The sequence below is a fragment of the Odontesthes bonariensis genome, chromosome 19 (genome assembly GCF_027942865.1).
Source record: "Odontesthes bonariensis isolate fOdoBon6 chromosome 19, fOdoBon6.hap1, whole genome shotgun sequence".
Classification (NCBI taxonomy): Eukaryota; Metazoa; Chordata; class Actinopteri; order Atheriniformes; family Atherinopsidae; genus Odontesthes; species Odontesthes bonariensis.
The window spans coordinates 12379250-12396076 of record NC_134524.1 but is presented as its reverse complement, the minus strand read 5'-3'; the positions used below and the strand labels follow the sequence as shown (position 1 = coordinate 12396076).

Below are 16827 nucleotides of genomic sequence, written 5' to 3'. Positions count from 1 at the left end.
TATTAAGAGCCACTATGTTCTGTGTAACAGACATTCAGCTTCAGTTTTGGTTTGTTTTTTACTTAGAATTGGCTGTTCCACTGTGACACGTAATTTAAATTGTATATTGGACCTTTAAATCAGCTTGTTGTCTAAAACTGAAAATGCAACCATCATATGTCAGTGGGTTTTTCTTACATCAGAAAAAAAAAAGGTATGAGATCAAAACTTTTGGATTAGAAACCCTGGTTTAGCTTAATGACCCTGGAAGGAGACAGTAAATCAAAGAGTGATTCAGGGTTTTAATAGAAACCATTCACTGGTGCTGTTTTTTTGTTTTGTTTTTCATTCTGTTAGGTGGCAGCTCTCATAAAAAAGACCAGGCACAAAAAAAATGAGGATCAATAGCAATTTGTCCTTTATTAATGAAAGTCTGTTATGTTTTTTTTTTTTTTTTTTCATTTACATGCACCTGCCCATGTAAACCTGTGTTACCCCCTTTCTCAGCTATTGTTTTAGAGAAGTTCGGTTTGATCCACACAAGTGCTGTTTAGAAGGCAGAATAAATCTTCCCAGTAAGAGGAAGATAATTGGTGGCTTTCATCACCACATTGGATATAATTATTCCAATCAGTGATGTTTTAATGGCAAGTGCACTTTAGTGAGTTGGGGTTTGAATGATGTATGAGACAAAATGAAATGACACGATAATGAGGGTCCTCTTCTGTTGTTTCACCTCGGTGCTTGTCTTTGTGTTTTTTCTATGATTATTTGCAGGGGAAAAAAAAGTGGCACCCAGCTCGCTCAAATCGTGTAAATGTCTGGAAATCTGTTGCCTCGCTTCAACTAACTCACCCATTTCTGTATGGTGCAAAATGCAGCGTAAGGGTTTTTTTGGCACACAAGATATTTACATTCTTATCAATCATGCAATGCCATCAGGAAGGCATAAGAACAAAGAGTTCTGCAACAGATGGCTCGGTCCCCCACAGAGCCTTGATCTCAGCATCATCCAGTCAGTGCGAGATTATATGAATAGTCAGGTTGACATTATTGCATCTAGTAGTTTTAAGATATGTAATTAGACACGACCAGCCAGTGGAACTTTAATAAAGCAACAGAAACAGGAAGAGCTTTTTTACATGGGGACACGTGACGCAGTTTTTCACGTGACGCAGTTTTTCATCGCCTGAATCACAACTGTGTCATACAACAGGGTGATTGTGTTTGTGAGAAAAAAGTAATGATAGAAAATTGCACACTCCAAACATTTCAGGCAGAGTAGTTTATTACACAACCATTTGCCACTTCACACAACGTATAGACAGAATTAGATCAAAGGTGTCATGGATTTTTCTTCTTCTTTTTTTTTTTTTTCCAACTGAGTATGTATGACAAAAGAACATTTGTCCTTCCTTTTGTCCACATTTCTTGTTCTTCCTCAGTGCATTGGATTGGCGAGTCAGTCTGTGCTCCCATGCTGACACTATTTCTTATTACACAGCTTATTTTTGCTTTGGTTCAGTCCATTTCGTAGCTGTTCTGGAGCCTTCAATTTGCAGTGCTTTGACCCTAGAGCTGAAGATGTTCCGATGTCTCCAAGATAAACGTGACAATTAATCCTGGTACTTATTTTTCTCTCTTTTCCACTCCCTGGGCCTTTTTTTGTCCGTCTGTGCTCTACGTCATGTAGCTGTGGCTCTCACAGCCCAGACTCTCTTCTGAAAGGATGTTTATAAAATCTTTAACTGCCACAGTCCCCCTACCATGACTGGGGCCAATGTTTATCCTTCTCGTTCATTTTTTTATTCCGGCTGTAAACGCTGAACTTCCCCAGCCTGACACAAATTTGCTCATTCGTGTGCCAGTCTGAGTCTCCACAGACATTCGTGGGCGTGCACGCGTACTCTTGTGTCAAAGGAACAGCAAAATAGCGACCCAGAGACGTCCACCGACTAGTCCAACAGCCCTCCCAGCCATTTTGGCTCTGCAGTAAACAGTACATTTTTCAAGCCAAACTGTCTCTCATCTTTGGCTTTGGGCCAAAAGTACCTCTTGACCCTCTGCCTTCTGCCTGCGTGTAGTCCAACTGAAGTTCATTGTATCACTTTAAATTACAAAGAACCCAGGAGCTCCTCTGATTCTGTTCGTAAGGGAAATTGGAACAATTTGCTGGAGACACACTTTTCTTTGTCTCTACATTTTTGTCTCTAATTTCTCAGCTGAATGCCAGAGTAATGAGCCAATTATTTTCTTACAGCCAAAAACAAACAAAGTATTTCCTTATGTTTGATCTGTGTCAATCTTGTCTTTCCAAAACTTATGGCCTTTCGAGGCCCCCTGTGCTATTGCTTATCCTCCCACTCCAAACAACCAGCATCCCATCCGCCCACACTCTCAAGACAAGGGTGGATAACCTCTTCACAATATGTCTCGGTGTCAGACCTTTTGATTGCAGGTCTTCCCATCTGTTGTGGTATTTTCCTGCAGGAATAAACAGAATTTTGATTCCGGTCTCAACTAACCCTACCTCCCAGATGAAGTTTCTTTTGCAGTTTTTTTTTCTGGAAATCTTCACCCTTCAAGACAGCAGAAAAGCTAATGATTTTTTTTCTTTTTCTTTTTTTTGCAGCTTTCAGTCGAGCACCCATCCCCATGGCGGTGGTTAGGAGGGAGCTGTCATGTGAGAGCTACCCCATTGAGCTTCGCTGCCCGGGCACAGACGTCATCATGATCGAGAGCGCCAACTACGGCCGCACCGATGACAAGATCTGTGATGCAGACCCAGCACAGATGGAGAACACACGGTGTTACCTTCCAGATGCATACAAGATCATGTCTCAAAGGTAACAACACATACATATGCATTAGCCTTTTTGACATATTTATGTGAATGGAGGTAAACAAACTAACAATCGCAGCATAAATGGATATATTTAGGATTTTAAAATTCAAACGGAATTAGAAATTCCTTTTAGATAAGAAATATTCACATATATATGTCCTTTCTGTTGAGGATTGATAACCCATCAAATCCATTAGACATTGAGTGACAGGAAATCTTTTGCAGTTGGTACTGGGATGACACAGTTATATTTGATGCCAGGAGATGAACAAGCAGCAAAGTCCACATTGGGACATACGAAGGGTGGTGTTGGGATAAATCCAGAAGCTTCATTTATAATTTAGAAGACTAGTTTGAGTCGAGCGTTAAGACTTTTTTTATTTGGCTTTTCCGTAGAGAGACACTTTTTTTGCCCTTTGTGACTCCCATGTCACACCATTGTTTACTTTTTAAAAATGTTTTATGCTCATACATGCTGTTTGTTTAGGTTTAGATTCCAAAACTACTTGGTTTTGGGTTGCAAAAATCTATCCTGTCAAAGTGTTAACGTTGCACACAGATAATGCATTCAGAGTTTTACCAGGCTTATATAACATGACCTAAAACCACTTTCCCATCATCCTCTCTTGCCAGCTACCATTTTATTATGAAATGCAAACCAAATCATGCACTCAGACTTTTACATTTTTAATTTAGCAAAGGGACCGATAGAATAATCTGCGGACAGCGCATGTGCATTTTGCACAGCAACACAATATCACCATAACATGCAGAGTGAGGAGAATTTCTATTGGTTTGACTTTAAGATATATCTGCATTTGGATTTTATACTTTGTGTGAAATTAATTGTATTTCACATTTTTCAAGCTGTGTTCTTGATAACCACAAATGAGAATAAAAGCAAGGAGATGGTGGGGCTCCCGTTAAGATTATTACCATGTGTGAATACGAACACACTTGCGTGCAAAATTTGCTTCATGCTGCTCAGTAATTGACATGAGTGGCTGTGTATGGTTTCTAAAAATAAATCTTGAAAACATAATCACCAAATCTGGAGCTAATGAACGATGCTGTAACTCACACCTGAGGTGTGCTGAAATCAGATTAGATGCACTCCCTTTGGGACATTTCATTGATCTGACACACTTCACAGGATATGGAAATGTTCGAAAATGTGGTACTGTACACACAGTATATCAATATTTCTGCGTGTTGTGACTGGCCTGGCACCTGCCAGGTTGAGGTTTGCTAAAACTAGATTTAGAGAGTTGCAAAATGATCGGAGAAACCATCAACAGTGTAGTTGTGACCCATATCAAATGGGTGAGAGAACTGCTGTGATGCATAAACGACTTCGAACGCAAACCCTTTTATACCTGCAAATCTATCCCAGTTGTAAATTTGTTCTGACTCAAATATATATTCATTAGAAATTACTTGAATACATAATCAGCTATTTGTAAAAACAAAATTTGCTTGATGAGTTTTGTTGCCAGACTTGAGCCATGTTTCCAGACTTATGACCCTGTTGTGCAGGAACCAGGACATGGAGAACTATTCGTCAGGACACGCAGAGTTTCGTCTCACTGTGTTTGGCTTCTGCTGTGTAATTGATTGCCCACATTAAGATAATATATACACAAGTTTTGAGGGTTTGAACTAAGTAGTCTGCATTTTGGAAATGCAGAGCACCAAGGGGAGTGTAGCAAGAATGTCGTGCCTGTTTTGTTGACGTACTGCAGCATTGGTAGCAGAATGAAAACTCCGAGCTGGGATCATTCTTAGCATGGTTACTCTTTCCTTTGAGGTCAAAACACCCTTGAGCACTCTGAAAGGATGGACTTTATCTAAATTGCTCCTCCACATTGACTTTTTCTAGCTCACTTTATTTTCAAAGCTAAGAGTATGTCCAGTTCTTTTTATTTCCAGAGCTCCTTTAGTTCCACATCGGACATGTCCCCTTTTGCGAATACTAATGGGCTTTTCAGCTTTGTCAAACAATTACTCTTTGCTTCTCCGTTTGGTAGCAGAGAGTTTAGATAATCAGCTATGTGAAAAGCAGCTGACGGTTAAAAGAGGTACTTGGAAACATGTTGTCAAATAATTGATGCACCCTGTAGCTCTCTTGTTCTCTTAGCCGCCCACTCAGACTGAAAATCCCTGCAGGAATGAATCGCCAGGTCCAAAGCGAACATAAAATACTATGAAGAAGTCCATCTTTTTAGCTTCTCATTGCTACTAGGGGAGTTTAAATGATGCTCAAAGATAACTACAACTCAATTCAGAGCTAGAGCATTTTGTCTTGGGAGAGCAAGCGATTAAGTGAAAGAAGGGTGTGGGTGGTATTAAATGAGAACTGAAGGCGAAGAGAGGTGAATGCTAAAGAAATGATTGGGTTAGAGGTTCCAACAATATTTGTGGATGCAGCATGACAATTTCAAGTGATCATGTGAAATTATATAAATGAATGGTAAAACAAATGAACGGCAGCCCCAACCTTTTCATTGTTGGGCTGACAGATCTGTTGCTAAGCACCAGCGGCTGAGCTCATTAGTGTTAAAAAGAAAGTGAGAAAAGAAATAAGTCATTTCAACAAAGAAAGTCATTCATGTGATAAGTCACAGGTTGAAACTTTTAAAGATTTGAAATAGATTTTTTCTTTTTTTTTTTTCATTCCCCAGCAAGGGTAATGTAAAATGGTTTCTATGAATGAATACACCTTTGTTTCTTTTACAGAAGTAAAAGAAACTTGCAGTCATTACATTCGCTCAGAAATTTCAGAGGTTATCATGAGAGAATAACTTTTTCCTCACTGTCCTGTTTTCTATCATTTCCAATGAGTTGTCATCAACAATGGTGCAAGCACCGTCTTTTATTAAGATTATAGTGGATTCTTTTTTTATTTCTTATCTCATACTTTCCTGCTGCTTTCTCCGGTCTGTTCGTCATGCTGTTTATTTATACGCACTCTGTAACTGGAAACATTCCAAACAATCTAATAGTGTTATTAGAGCTTTTACATGGGCCTCGGTGTGCTGATTTGCCATATAATTATGGTTTGTATGAGTTGTTTGATTACTTGGTTAAAGTCTGGAAGGATGTGCTGCGGAGGTGATAGAATAATGGGCTGAATTTATTGAGGCTTTTTTTCCCCCATTTGAATTGAAGACAATGCAATAAGGAAAAAAATGAATTGATACATTTGTAGTACATGTTTTAGGATAATCTGTACATCACAAGCAGTAAATAATGTGCATGATAAAAATGTAAAAGAGAATGTCTTAACTAAAAGAGTCTAGTTGATTAGAATAAAATGTTTTACTGAGTTAAAAGAATAAGCTTTTCACTTATCAACTGACACATGTATGCCAGTACAGCACAGTAGACCGTCGGCACCCAAAGCCCTCTTCGTCTGCAGTGGTGATATGCACTGTTAAAGTTTCAAACAGAGCGATTTGGAAGGAATATTACAATTATAAACGGCTCATGTAGAAATGGTACTCACTCTAGTTATAGCTGTGGGCCTCAGAAGCAGCGGGACCCAACGCTTTCACAGCAGGGTGGTGACAAGGCCATCCACCAAGTGCACTCTGACTCACAAAGCAACTTCAGTTTTTTTTTTTTTTTTTTTCATTCTCCCTAAGCTGCAAATTTTCTATAATATCTATTAAGTGGAAGTAGTGTGTGCAGTATTCTCACTTTGGAAATCTCTCATGCAGTACATAAGTGTTGTTTCCCCTGCTGGCGCAGAGTCCTTACACTAACACTGTTAACTTGTGTTTAAAGTGTATTTATCCTTGACATTGATTGCTTTCTTTTTTTTTTATGCAGATTTCATTCAATATTTGGTATATAAGATACCATTCTGAGATGCTCTTCATACTCATCCTTCTTGTAGCCTACTCCAACCTGTTCTCACTGTGATGACATCAAACATTGTCCTTTTGTCAAAGCCAGTAGCTGATGTGAATGTACACATGACACAGCTGTTTGCTTTCATGTAAACCCGTTACAGCCACTAAAAGGACGTATGAGAGTGGTGAATGTTGTTTTTTCACCTGGTTTTACCGAGGCGACTGCGATTATTGAGTCACATCTGAGTAAAGTATTACAACATTCTTTCGCCATCATTCCCGTGACTAAAACTCTCTTTAGTTTACACAATGAGTTACAAAACTACTCGTATAGGGTTAGAAAAAGACCAAAGTTTGCTTAAAAATATGCCGTTTTTCACTTCACTAACCCCACGTGTTGAAAGAAAAAAAGAGAACCCAGTGCTCCTGCAGTTCGATTTGGAGCTGATAAAGCAGACTATCCTTACTCTGTCACCACCTCCAGCTGATGCTCCCATCTTCATCACTTGTGATTCTTCTGTATTTTGTCGTCGTTGTCGTCATTTTCTTTCATTGCTACAGCTGAATACGATGCTTTTTGAAGTGCGTAAGAAAAAACACGAGTTGTAAAAACACAAGCTGGGGAGGCTGATTCCCTGCCGCAACCTCTCTGTTTTTCGTTGAGCCACATACTATTGAATTGGTAATGTCGGGTGCAACGCATATTATAGAAATGCTTATATCAGATTTCTTGGAGACCCCAAACATTAATTATTGAATATGAAATGGATACAAAACAAAGACAGGAGAAGAAACAAATCTAAGGATGTTTACAAGTATTTCAGTCTAAATTTCACAAAAGAGAAGTGGTTTTACAATAGTTCTAATAATCTGAGCATTAAGAACTAATTAGCACGCTTTTGAATACCCTAATGCTAATCCTCTCTTTGGGACTCTGCAGCATTTACCCCCACTAGCCTGTGTTCCACCTGCATCTCCTGCTGGCATCAGTTAAGTCATGGTGACTGGCAAGCAATGCAGTTAGCATTCACACCGCGTCTGAAGATGAGCCACGTTGCTGCTGGCTGACTCTGTATGCCAGGCTTGCATCCATCACCGGCACTACCTCATGCAAGCTGACAATACACGTTTAGGCAGCTCAATCTGCCCGCTCCAGCAGCCTCTAAGAATACCACATTCAGCTATCAAACCCAAACTCTACCTGTTCCAACTTAGCACACATATAAAAGTATATAAAGGGCTACTTTGGTAAAGTGTTTGGGTTCATTACGGTCTTTTAAACGAGAGCTGATGGCGCCCTGTATCTGAGTAATAGATTGTCACAGAGCTTGTGGGTCCTGTTGTTATGCATCTTGAAATGAAGTTTGCCTCACACTTTGCTATGGCAGGATTAAATGAATGGCTGTCTTTCAGTGGCTGTGCTCCTCTTTGTGCTTTGGACGTCATGGCTGTGCGAGAGCCTCTGGATAAACATGTCTCCTGTAGGCGATGTAGGCTAATGATGCTGTAATTGAAACCGGCTACCAGTGATTAATTTAGCACAATTTGACATCATTTGCATAGTGTGTACAGACATGCTGCAGCCGGTTATTTATGCAACCATCGCTTTTCCCTTGTGGAATTTTTTTGGAGCTTATTGTTAGGGAGCTAAGGCGTCTGTTGAATCTTCTTCTCTCCAACACATGTCCGTATCTAGTGCAACTTTCAACTGTGTGGAATAGCTGGGCGTACAGGCACTTGAGCTATCAAACAATACTGACCCTCTTCTCATCAGAGCCTCAGTGTCTCTTTCCTGTCTTTTTTTTGTGTTCCCCTTTTTCTTTCCCCCAAGGCAGTGTGGCCTTCACGGCCAGTAATTACAGGCTATATCAAAGCTATATATCACCTTATATCTCAGTAGACATCAGCAGGCACCTTAAGGGACAGCTGATAGCATTGTGGCAGGCTTGTGCACGACCCCTGAAGGAGAAAGCAGGTCAGGATGGAGCAAACCCCCCCCCCCCTCCTCCAGCTCATATGCATCCAAACACACGCAAATACACCTCCCTGTCCCTATCTCTCCAGACCATCCTTTTGTCTTTTTCATCACTTTATTCCTTTTCTTTACTCTCCCAGGGGATCCTCGCCATTGCTGTGTCATCACACTTGTCATTTCAATGAACACAGATGCACAAAACTTATTTTTGTCTACATGCTTTTTGTGTTTATGTGCGTGGCACTTATGATGAAGGTTAATAGATATCACAGCTTGAAGAGTCTCAGGAGGAAGATAAGACTAAATGAATGCATCCCGTGATTTGAACCTGCTGGCCACATGACAGCTGACATTTGACAACCTTCCTGTTAATGACGATTATGTGGAAAACAAATGCTCCCATGCCTTTGTTTGCCTCGCCACACTTGGGGCATGATGGGACAAATGACTCCTCTCCTGCTGGATGGAAACACGTGCTGACTGAATTATTGAGGGCTAAAGAGTGGTGAGCAGATGGGAGGATTTCTTCCCCTTTTGATGATGATCTTTCCCATACGCACCAGTTCTTATCGTCCTCAGCTTTTGACCTTATTTAAGATGGACGGTAGGATTAACTCCAGAATCTCCATTGTTTTGTTTTTTTCTTTTATTTTTTTAGTCTGTCTTTATTTAAGTCCTCTCATCTGAGGCAGGATGTCCTGGGTGCAGGTTTTATGGAAAAGCCCTCTGAGGTCAATGCATCTGCCAAGAAGTGTGGCCACTGAAAGGGGGATACTTTTTCTCAAGTTTGGTTTTCAAGTTGTAATTCCTGATCGGTCAGATTTGAGAATAAATTTTGAAAGGTTGAAAGAAATCAAGACTAGGTTTTCATTCTAAGTATTAGTGATTTACACAGAAAGAGTCTTTTTCATTCTCGCCTTCCTTCAGCCTCGAGGATGACTTATACACGTATACACCAAAGAGCACCAAAGGGATATCGTAGAGTGTCTCATATCATGATTTTAGCAGATCTTTTGGCTCATGTGTGTTGCAGGATGGAATATTTGTGTGTGTAAGGCTTGCTTCCCATGGATGCCATCAGATCCCATCAGATTGATATCTGGGGTGTTAGGAGGCCAAGTGAACACCTCCAACTCTTTGTGTTCTTTGAGCCCCTCCTGAACAGTTTTTTTGTGGGGCCCATTGCTGTCCTGCTGGGGGTTGTCTGCTACTGTAAGGGCAAAGGAGTGCTTTTGCCATATGGGGGGGTGTGGCTGGTCTGCACAAATATTTAAGTAGGTGTCAGGTGTCAAAGTAGCATCCATGTGAATGCCAAGATGAACTTTTCCAGAAGAACATAAAAGAAAATCTTATTGTAACAGGATGAGCAGTGTTATTATGCTGTGGCCTTTTCCACCATCTTTGTTTTTAGGTGGTAATCAGAAACCTGACTTTTTTTATTTTAATAGACAGGACACCACAAAGCAGTTTAATTAAAGTCAATCAATAAAAAGAAGATGATAAGTGGTATCTCTGCATAAAATGGGTAAAAAAGAAGAAGAACATAACCTCAATGCAGTCGTTTTTTGTCCTTAGACTTGTGATTTTTAAAAGAACATCTGCACACCAAACTGGAGCTGTGGGAGAACCTGATGAGAGAACCTGTCGGGTTTCTTCATGAGAAATGTCAGATCCGGTGATTTTCGGAGCTTAAGCTCACCTAAAGGAAGTCAGGGTATCTTGGATAAACATGCAGCTCCTTACAGTGAACAGTAAAGCACATTGAGTTGCCTGTGGTATGAAATGCGCTATATAAATAAAGATTCCTTGCCTTGCCTTGCCTTAAAGTAAAGGAAATGGTACATTTACAGTGTGTAATGTTGTCAGTGTTTTTTCTGTATCTTTAATATAACAGTCAGTTACACTATCAGAGATGAAAATGTTGAGCACATATGATTCATTTATTGCCTTTTTTTAAAGTCAAGATTTACATAGACTTACTTAGACTCAACTTACCAAACAATGTTATCAATTCACATCTGGACTTAATGTTAGAAGTCCAACTATTTTGCAGGTGCTTCTTCTAATTAAAGGCAGATAGAGAGGAGTCGTGGACTTGGTAATATGGACTGACCCACAGATACTGCTGCTTCAGTTTCCTCTCTTCTTCACACTTTTCTCTGTTCATTGTGGTGTGACTGGTTTGTCTTTCTGTCTGTTCATCGGAGGCTGTGTTTCTGTGATACAATTACATGTCGAGCACCTGACAATTACAGAACAAAAACATGACCAATGAGCACAGCGTGGGACAGCAGCCTGTTTTAATTGTGTGAGCAAACAGAGAGTGGTGGGAGATTGTGCAGCGAGCAGAGATATGCAAAGGGTATTAATAAAATCTCTGACAGGAAGAGGAGATAAAGATTTCCTCTTCCTATGAAGCACACTGGGAAAGAGATGAACACTATCGCAAGTTATTTGGATTACTGTAGGAATTTAAACTGCTTTTTCATCTGTGCAGGGTTTCCTCCTGCCCTTGCATTACCCTCTTTTCATAAAGTTTCAAATCAAGGAGATTTTTTTTCTCCCTTCAGATTCTATTCTTTTCCCTCTTTGGACGACTTTACCTGACATTCATTATCCCGTCTCATTTCGCAACACTTCCTGGTTCGGACCCTATCCCATCGTCTTTGCTAAGAATTTGTCGCCTTCGATTCTGGCCAATTAGTTGCTGTAAATTTCTTGCTGGCATCCTGTTGTTGAGTTGGCCATTGTCTCCCAGACGTGGAATCCCACTCTGTAGTGATTAGACGGAAAAGGGAAGCCTGTGTTGGGAAATGGAAAATATTTAAGAATATCACCCCATGTGGAGCGAATTGCCGAGACGAATAGTAGCCATCTCAGGAGATGGAGATAAAAGAGGTGCAGATTGACACCAGCCAAGCCAGTGGTTTAAATCTACTGTTACGGTGTCCATTTTTGGATACTAAGCTGAATAATCCACAGACTTCATTATGCCCCTACAACCAGAGAAGCTCTGCAAGAGAATACAGGAGTTTAGAAATGTTCTGTCCTTTTTTTCTTTTTACTCTCAAGGAGCTTGGAAATGTTTTTAAATGTATTTATTTCTTTATTAATTTTCATCGGATTAATGGATCTCGCACTGGTAGTTTGAAAAAAATACAAGTAGCCTTCCCTTGTCCATTTGTCAACTAGGGGAGTGAGTTTCATTTTGATGAGTCCAAACGGTAAAGAAAGGGCTAATTCAGGCAGGAGCAGGTGGTTACTCAGAGTGCAGGGAGCCGACTAGGACTTTTCCTTCCCTCTATCTTATATTTGCCCTTCTCTGTACTCCACAGTGTTTTTATCCATGCACTTTTGGCTCTCCTTTCTTTTTTATTTGGCTGGTGGGAGTAGCCCATATACACATTTGATGTCTATCTCTCACTCTCTTGCCTTAAAGTTCAGGGTCCATGTTTCCACCTCAACACAAACAGGACATGCAAGTTTCATTGACCTTGAAAAATTTTGCTGGATATTCATCATCCCTCCCCAAAGGTAAAAACAACTTCCTTTGAGTGGAATGAATTCCAGACCTTATTTTATCCCCACAGTTTAATGTGTCACAATGAATTAAACTTTCCTCCGATGGCATTTCTCCAGACGCAGTTCGGTTGTCGTGGTTCTATCTGGAGGAACCAGTTGTATGTAATCAATCAGGCTTTGAGAAAGTCTTCGAGGAAATGTGAGTCGCAAATCAAAATACTGGCAATCACAGAGGGGTAATATGTGGATATATTATTTTCGGTTAAATATTCACATGTGAAATGTAACATTCCTTTTGTTGATGTGCATGTTTTCTTCCATCTTTTGGTACATTTATGTGGAGCTTTTCATTAAAGTTTAACAGCCTTTTTTGGTCGTCGTTGTAAAGACAAAATTGTGGTTTACAATAATGTTTTTTAGGATTTTGCAGCTTTAATTTAAAATTTAGAATACATCTTCATAAGAAATATAAAAATAGACGACTAACTAAATGCAAGAAAATTACATTACATAGATTAAGTGATTATAATAGTATTCTGACTACATTTAAAAAACAATTTTATGAGGATTGATACTCATCTGTAACCTGTTACATTCCAAACAGATTGTTTATTGAAAATACACCAAAATGATTTAGGAACCTGGCATTTTGTCTGAAAAATAACATCTAAATTAGCAATAAGATGAAACTTGAAACACTGTGTATGTGACAAATACAAATAATTTTTTTAATTTTTGAAAATGAATAAATTAATTGGCTCTTGTGTCTGACATCAACAGCTATTTGAAGTTATTGAAATTCAAGATGTGTGATTGTGAGAGGACCAGAATTTCCGCTTTAGATTTGAAAAGACTTTCTGGCTTTTGACCAAATACTGTTTGGACATAACTCAAGCCAGTGTCCAAGTGACTTAGACTTGCAATCTACTGCCACAGTCAGTTTTTGATACACCATGATGGTGATTTATTTATTTTTTCTTTAAATTATGGTGCAATTTAGTGTAAATGGGACAAAGATGCAGGGTATGCTTCAGAGTGGGGCTGCCCTGTGGTTGACAACATGATATCCAGCAGGGTGTTCATTGTTCCTGCTCCTCTCAGACAGCTCCACGGCTCACAGAAAAGCAAAATGGAGACAGCTAAAGTGCTAAACTGGGGGCTTCAGAAGTGTTGCACCTGAACAAATGACTGATATCACTGTGGTTTCATCTGCCTATCTTGTACAATTTATGCCATTGTCAAACACAACTGTAACAAGGCTTCTAAAAGAATACCTACTCAACATCTGTTTTCTAACTTAAGAGATCAAGCCTTTATTCTTTGACTCACAGTTTGACGTGCAAACTCTTAATTCTCAAATCCTTTTCCACTCATCACTAAGTGGTCTCAAGACTGCTTGTCCCCAACAATTTTCTCCATGTACTCATCCGCAAATTCTCTGTTGAGTGGCAACGGCTGCGTGAGTCACCACCTCCTTCCAGTCTGGAAATACAAGCGCTGTGTTTATAATCATCTTAAAGAAATTAAACGTCTGTATAATGTTAAACAACACTATTGTGATTATGAAAGTTTTGATTCAATTTAATAGGGTTGAGCAAACAGTTTCTTTACCAAAAAAAAAAAAAAAAATCTTATAAACAAGATTAATGTGAATTGCCAGTTTATGCAATCTTGTAAACAACTTAAACAAACGGCTAACGGAGTCTTTTGGCAGCCGAGGTGTTATCTTTGCGTATAAAAGCAGGCGTTTTTAATTGGATCCCGTCTTATTAATCACTTAAGGGAAACAAAGACAAATATGGAGGTAATGTATTACATTTCATTTAACCTTATTACAGAGTCAATTGAGGTGTTGTTGTTATTGTGTTGTGTCTCAACACAGACGGCAGCACATCGCCTGCCTTCGGTGCTCTCTATTCAAACATTGTCTTTCTGACCCTTGAGAACAACAAAATCATTTTCACACACTGCCGTTGACGGAGCTCTTTAAAATGTATGAAGCCAGTAATGTGACTGGACAGGAAGATTGTGATTAATCACCACCGCTTGTGTTTTCCTTGTCCCTCTTCATCCAGCCCTTTGGTGTGTGAATGAAAACAAAATCCGCCTTTAGATAGACCGCCCTAAAACATGATCCTGTGCCTGGGACAATGATCGCATCATTAAAAAAAACTTTTAAAAAAAATTGGTCAGTGTGAAACACTGGAGTTGGGTTCAAGACCCAACTAAGTTACACTTGCAAATATGAGTCCAGTGTACCCTGGTCAAACATGCATATCCGTATTGAAGTATCTGTTAGAACCTGTTTTATGATCCTCAATTCTCCATGGCTTCCAAACACTTGAGAATTTGGGATTTTCTTATCTTATTTTTTTTGTAGCATTTAATGATAGTCTAAGCCGGGGACAGATGTGTAGGCTCTCTCTGCTCTAGTACAATACTGGATTCCCAATTTTTGTCATGCATTTTTAAAACATGAGGTCTGTGTGGTTTTAGGTGTTGCTGTTCGAATGACTTAGCAGCCCTTTGAAATTGCTCAAGAATGAGTCATCTTTGGCAGTTTAGGCTGCAATGAGGTAGTGCAGTGCCACTGAACTGATAGATGGCTCAACCTGCTTGGATGGTAAAGCCTGGAGTCGTTGCTCAGCTCAGCATTACAAGACACTCTCTACCAACTTTAATCCTGCTATCTTCTCATCTCTCTGTCTCTTTCCCTGTCCTCTCAATTACTGTTTGACTCCGAAGCTTTGCCTTTCGCCTTATCACTGCTACTCCAATGCCTCAGTTTCTTCCATTTCACTTTAATGTTTCTCTTTTTCTTTGCGTCTTTGTCACATCACCTTTTTTAATAGCCTTAGGATGGGCCTGAATGAGTTTTCATTATCCCAACTGGCGGGCTTCTGTACTTGCAAGGGCAGGGAAAGCGGGATCTATCTTCACGATTGTTGCCCTCCAACCTCAGCCAGGTGAATTTGAGGGAGCGAGACGAGTAGCAGTTTCACCTTGTTTACCTTGTAACTCTCTGACGGCTGCACACAGTTAACACCTCAAAATGTACCTGCTCTATAAGCCTGGTCTCGTTCGTCATGAGGTAGTGCTCTCATTTGCTTCATTCCCTTTTTTCTTTTTTTTTACGTTGTGGTGATGATGTTTATTTGTGGAATGACAGGATCTTGTAGATGTTGGGTGATGCAGGATAGTTTTTTTTTTGCTTTGAATCCCGATGACCATTAAATTCGAAACAACATAAAATGCTTTAATTATTGCTTTATTCCATATCTTGTCGGAGCCCATCTGTGTGTTTCGATTGAAATGGGGAAAATGAAACATAATGCATCAATCTCGAGGCTGAAAATCTGATGACCCCCTCTGGTGATCAATGTTTCATAGCACGATTACATAATTCACTTTGATCTTGCCTACGCTGCTGAATATTCATTGAGTTTGCAACACTTGGACTTTATATATTTCCAGCAGGAATCCTCTGCAGTAAGTTCCTATATCTTAAGGGAAGGTACATTTAGAGCAATAGATTAATCTACTTAGACTTTTCTCATCTCCTAAGTAAATGACGGGATTTAAATTACTCTGATAATCACTTTTAATAATACTTTGACATCAGAATAATAACTCTTTCAGTACGAACTCCTTTAATAACGTTGTCTGACGTTTCTGACCTTTCTGTTGCTAATTATAACCTTTTATTTCTTCTGGCTAAGATAAACTCACTCACAAACGTGGATGTGATGTGATTTTGTCAAGTCAGGTCTTTGGCTTTTCCAAATCATTTGAAAGTCTGTTCAGTATCAGGGTCCTGCTTTGGATTTTACGTGTCTGCAACTTTGCCCACAGTGCTGTTTAAAGCTGAGAAGATGTTGTTTTTTTTCTCCCGTGTCATTAAGTTTTATTTAATTTCTTCAGAAGAAGAAATGCTATGAGTGAATCAAGTAATTTCTATACCCACTTCTATCAACCAGAAACTTCCCCATTTACCACCTGCATTAAGGCAGTTTTTTATTTTTTCATTTTATGGATAGCAGGTTGTTTATAATGTCATGTTTACCGGTAAATGTTCAAACAGCATATCTTTTGATATATGTACTAATTTGCATACATTTCCAAAACAAAAATTGAAACATTGAATAAGGCCAAGGTCATTTTTGAGTTGTAGAATAAAGAGATAATTTTGCATAAAATGTCCTATAAATTAGACCGTGTATAATGTAAGTGTAACCTTCTCTGTAAAAAGCTTCAATTATAGATTCAACTATTGTTGCCAAAGAGCTACTGAAGTGGAAATTTCTGAAATCGTGCGAAAGCTGCCTGTGGGGGGAAGAAGAAACAAAAAACATCCTTCCTGTTAAATATATGGGGTGTACAATTATGAGTGAAATAGTGAATAAGACAATGAAACTGTTTAAACATTTAGATAAAGATGGCTGTTTTTGGAATGATGTTATAATATCTTGAATATGTTATTAGTCATGTAATAACTGTGTAAAATAATCACAGATTTGTATAGAAATAGTGCGGAGCAAAATGTAAAAAAAGATAAAAAAAGATTCTTCTTTTCCGTCTGTCACGTAAATCTTAACATCTTTAACGTTGATGTCTCATCTGCTTTGTTAACAGTGATCTTCGATATCCAGCCA

The 16827-nt window shown here is 39.2% G+C and overlaps 1 protein-coding gene across 9 annotated transcripts in view; it reads left to right on the top strand.

Annotated features, from left to right (window-relative positions):
• The window catches only part of LOC142369539 (adhesion G protein-coupled receptor L3), a 215222-nt gene that overhangs the window by 80872 nt on the left and 117523 nt on the right, over positions 1 to 16827 (top strand). For all 9 annotated transcript variants that reach the window (XM_075451891.1, XM_075451888.1, XM_075451890.1 and 6 more), the window contains one exon: positions 2612 to 2825. In XM_075451891.1, the coding sequence (XP_075308006.1) occupies positions 2612 to 2825 (214 nt within the window). The remainder of the gene's footprint in view (positions 1 to 2611; positions 2826 to 16827) is intronic.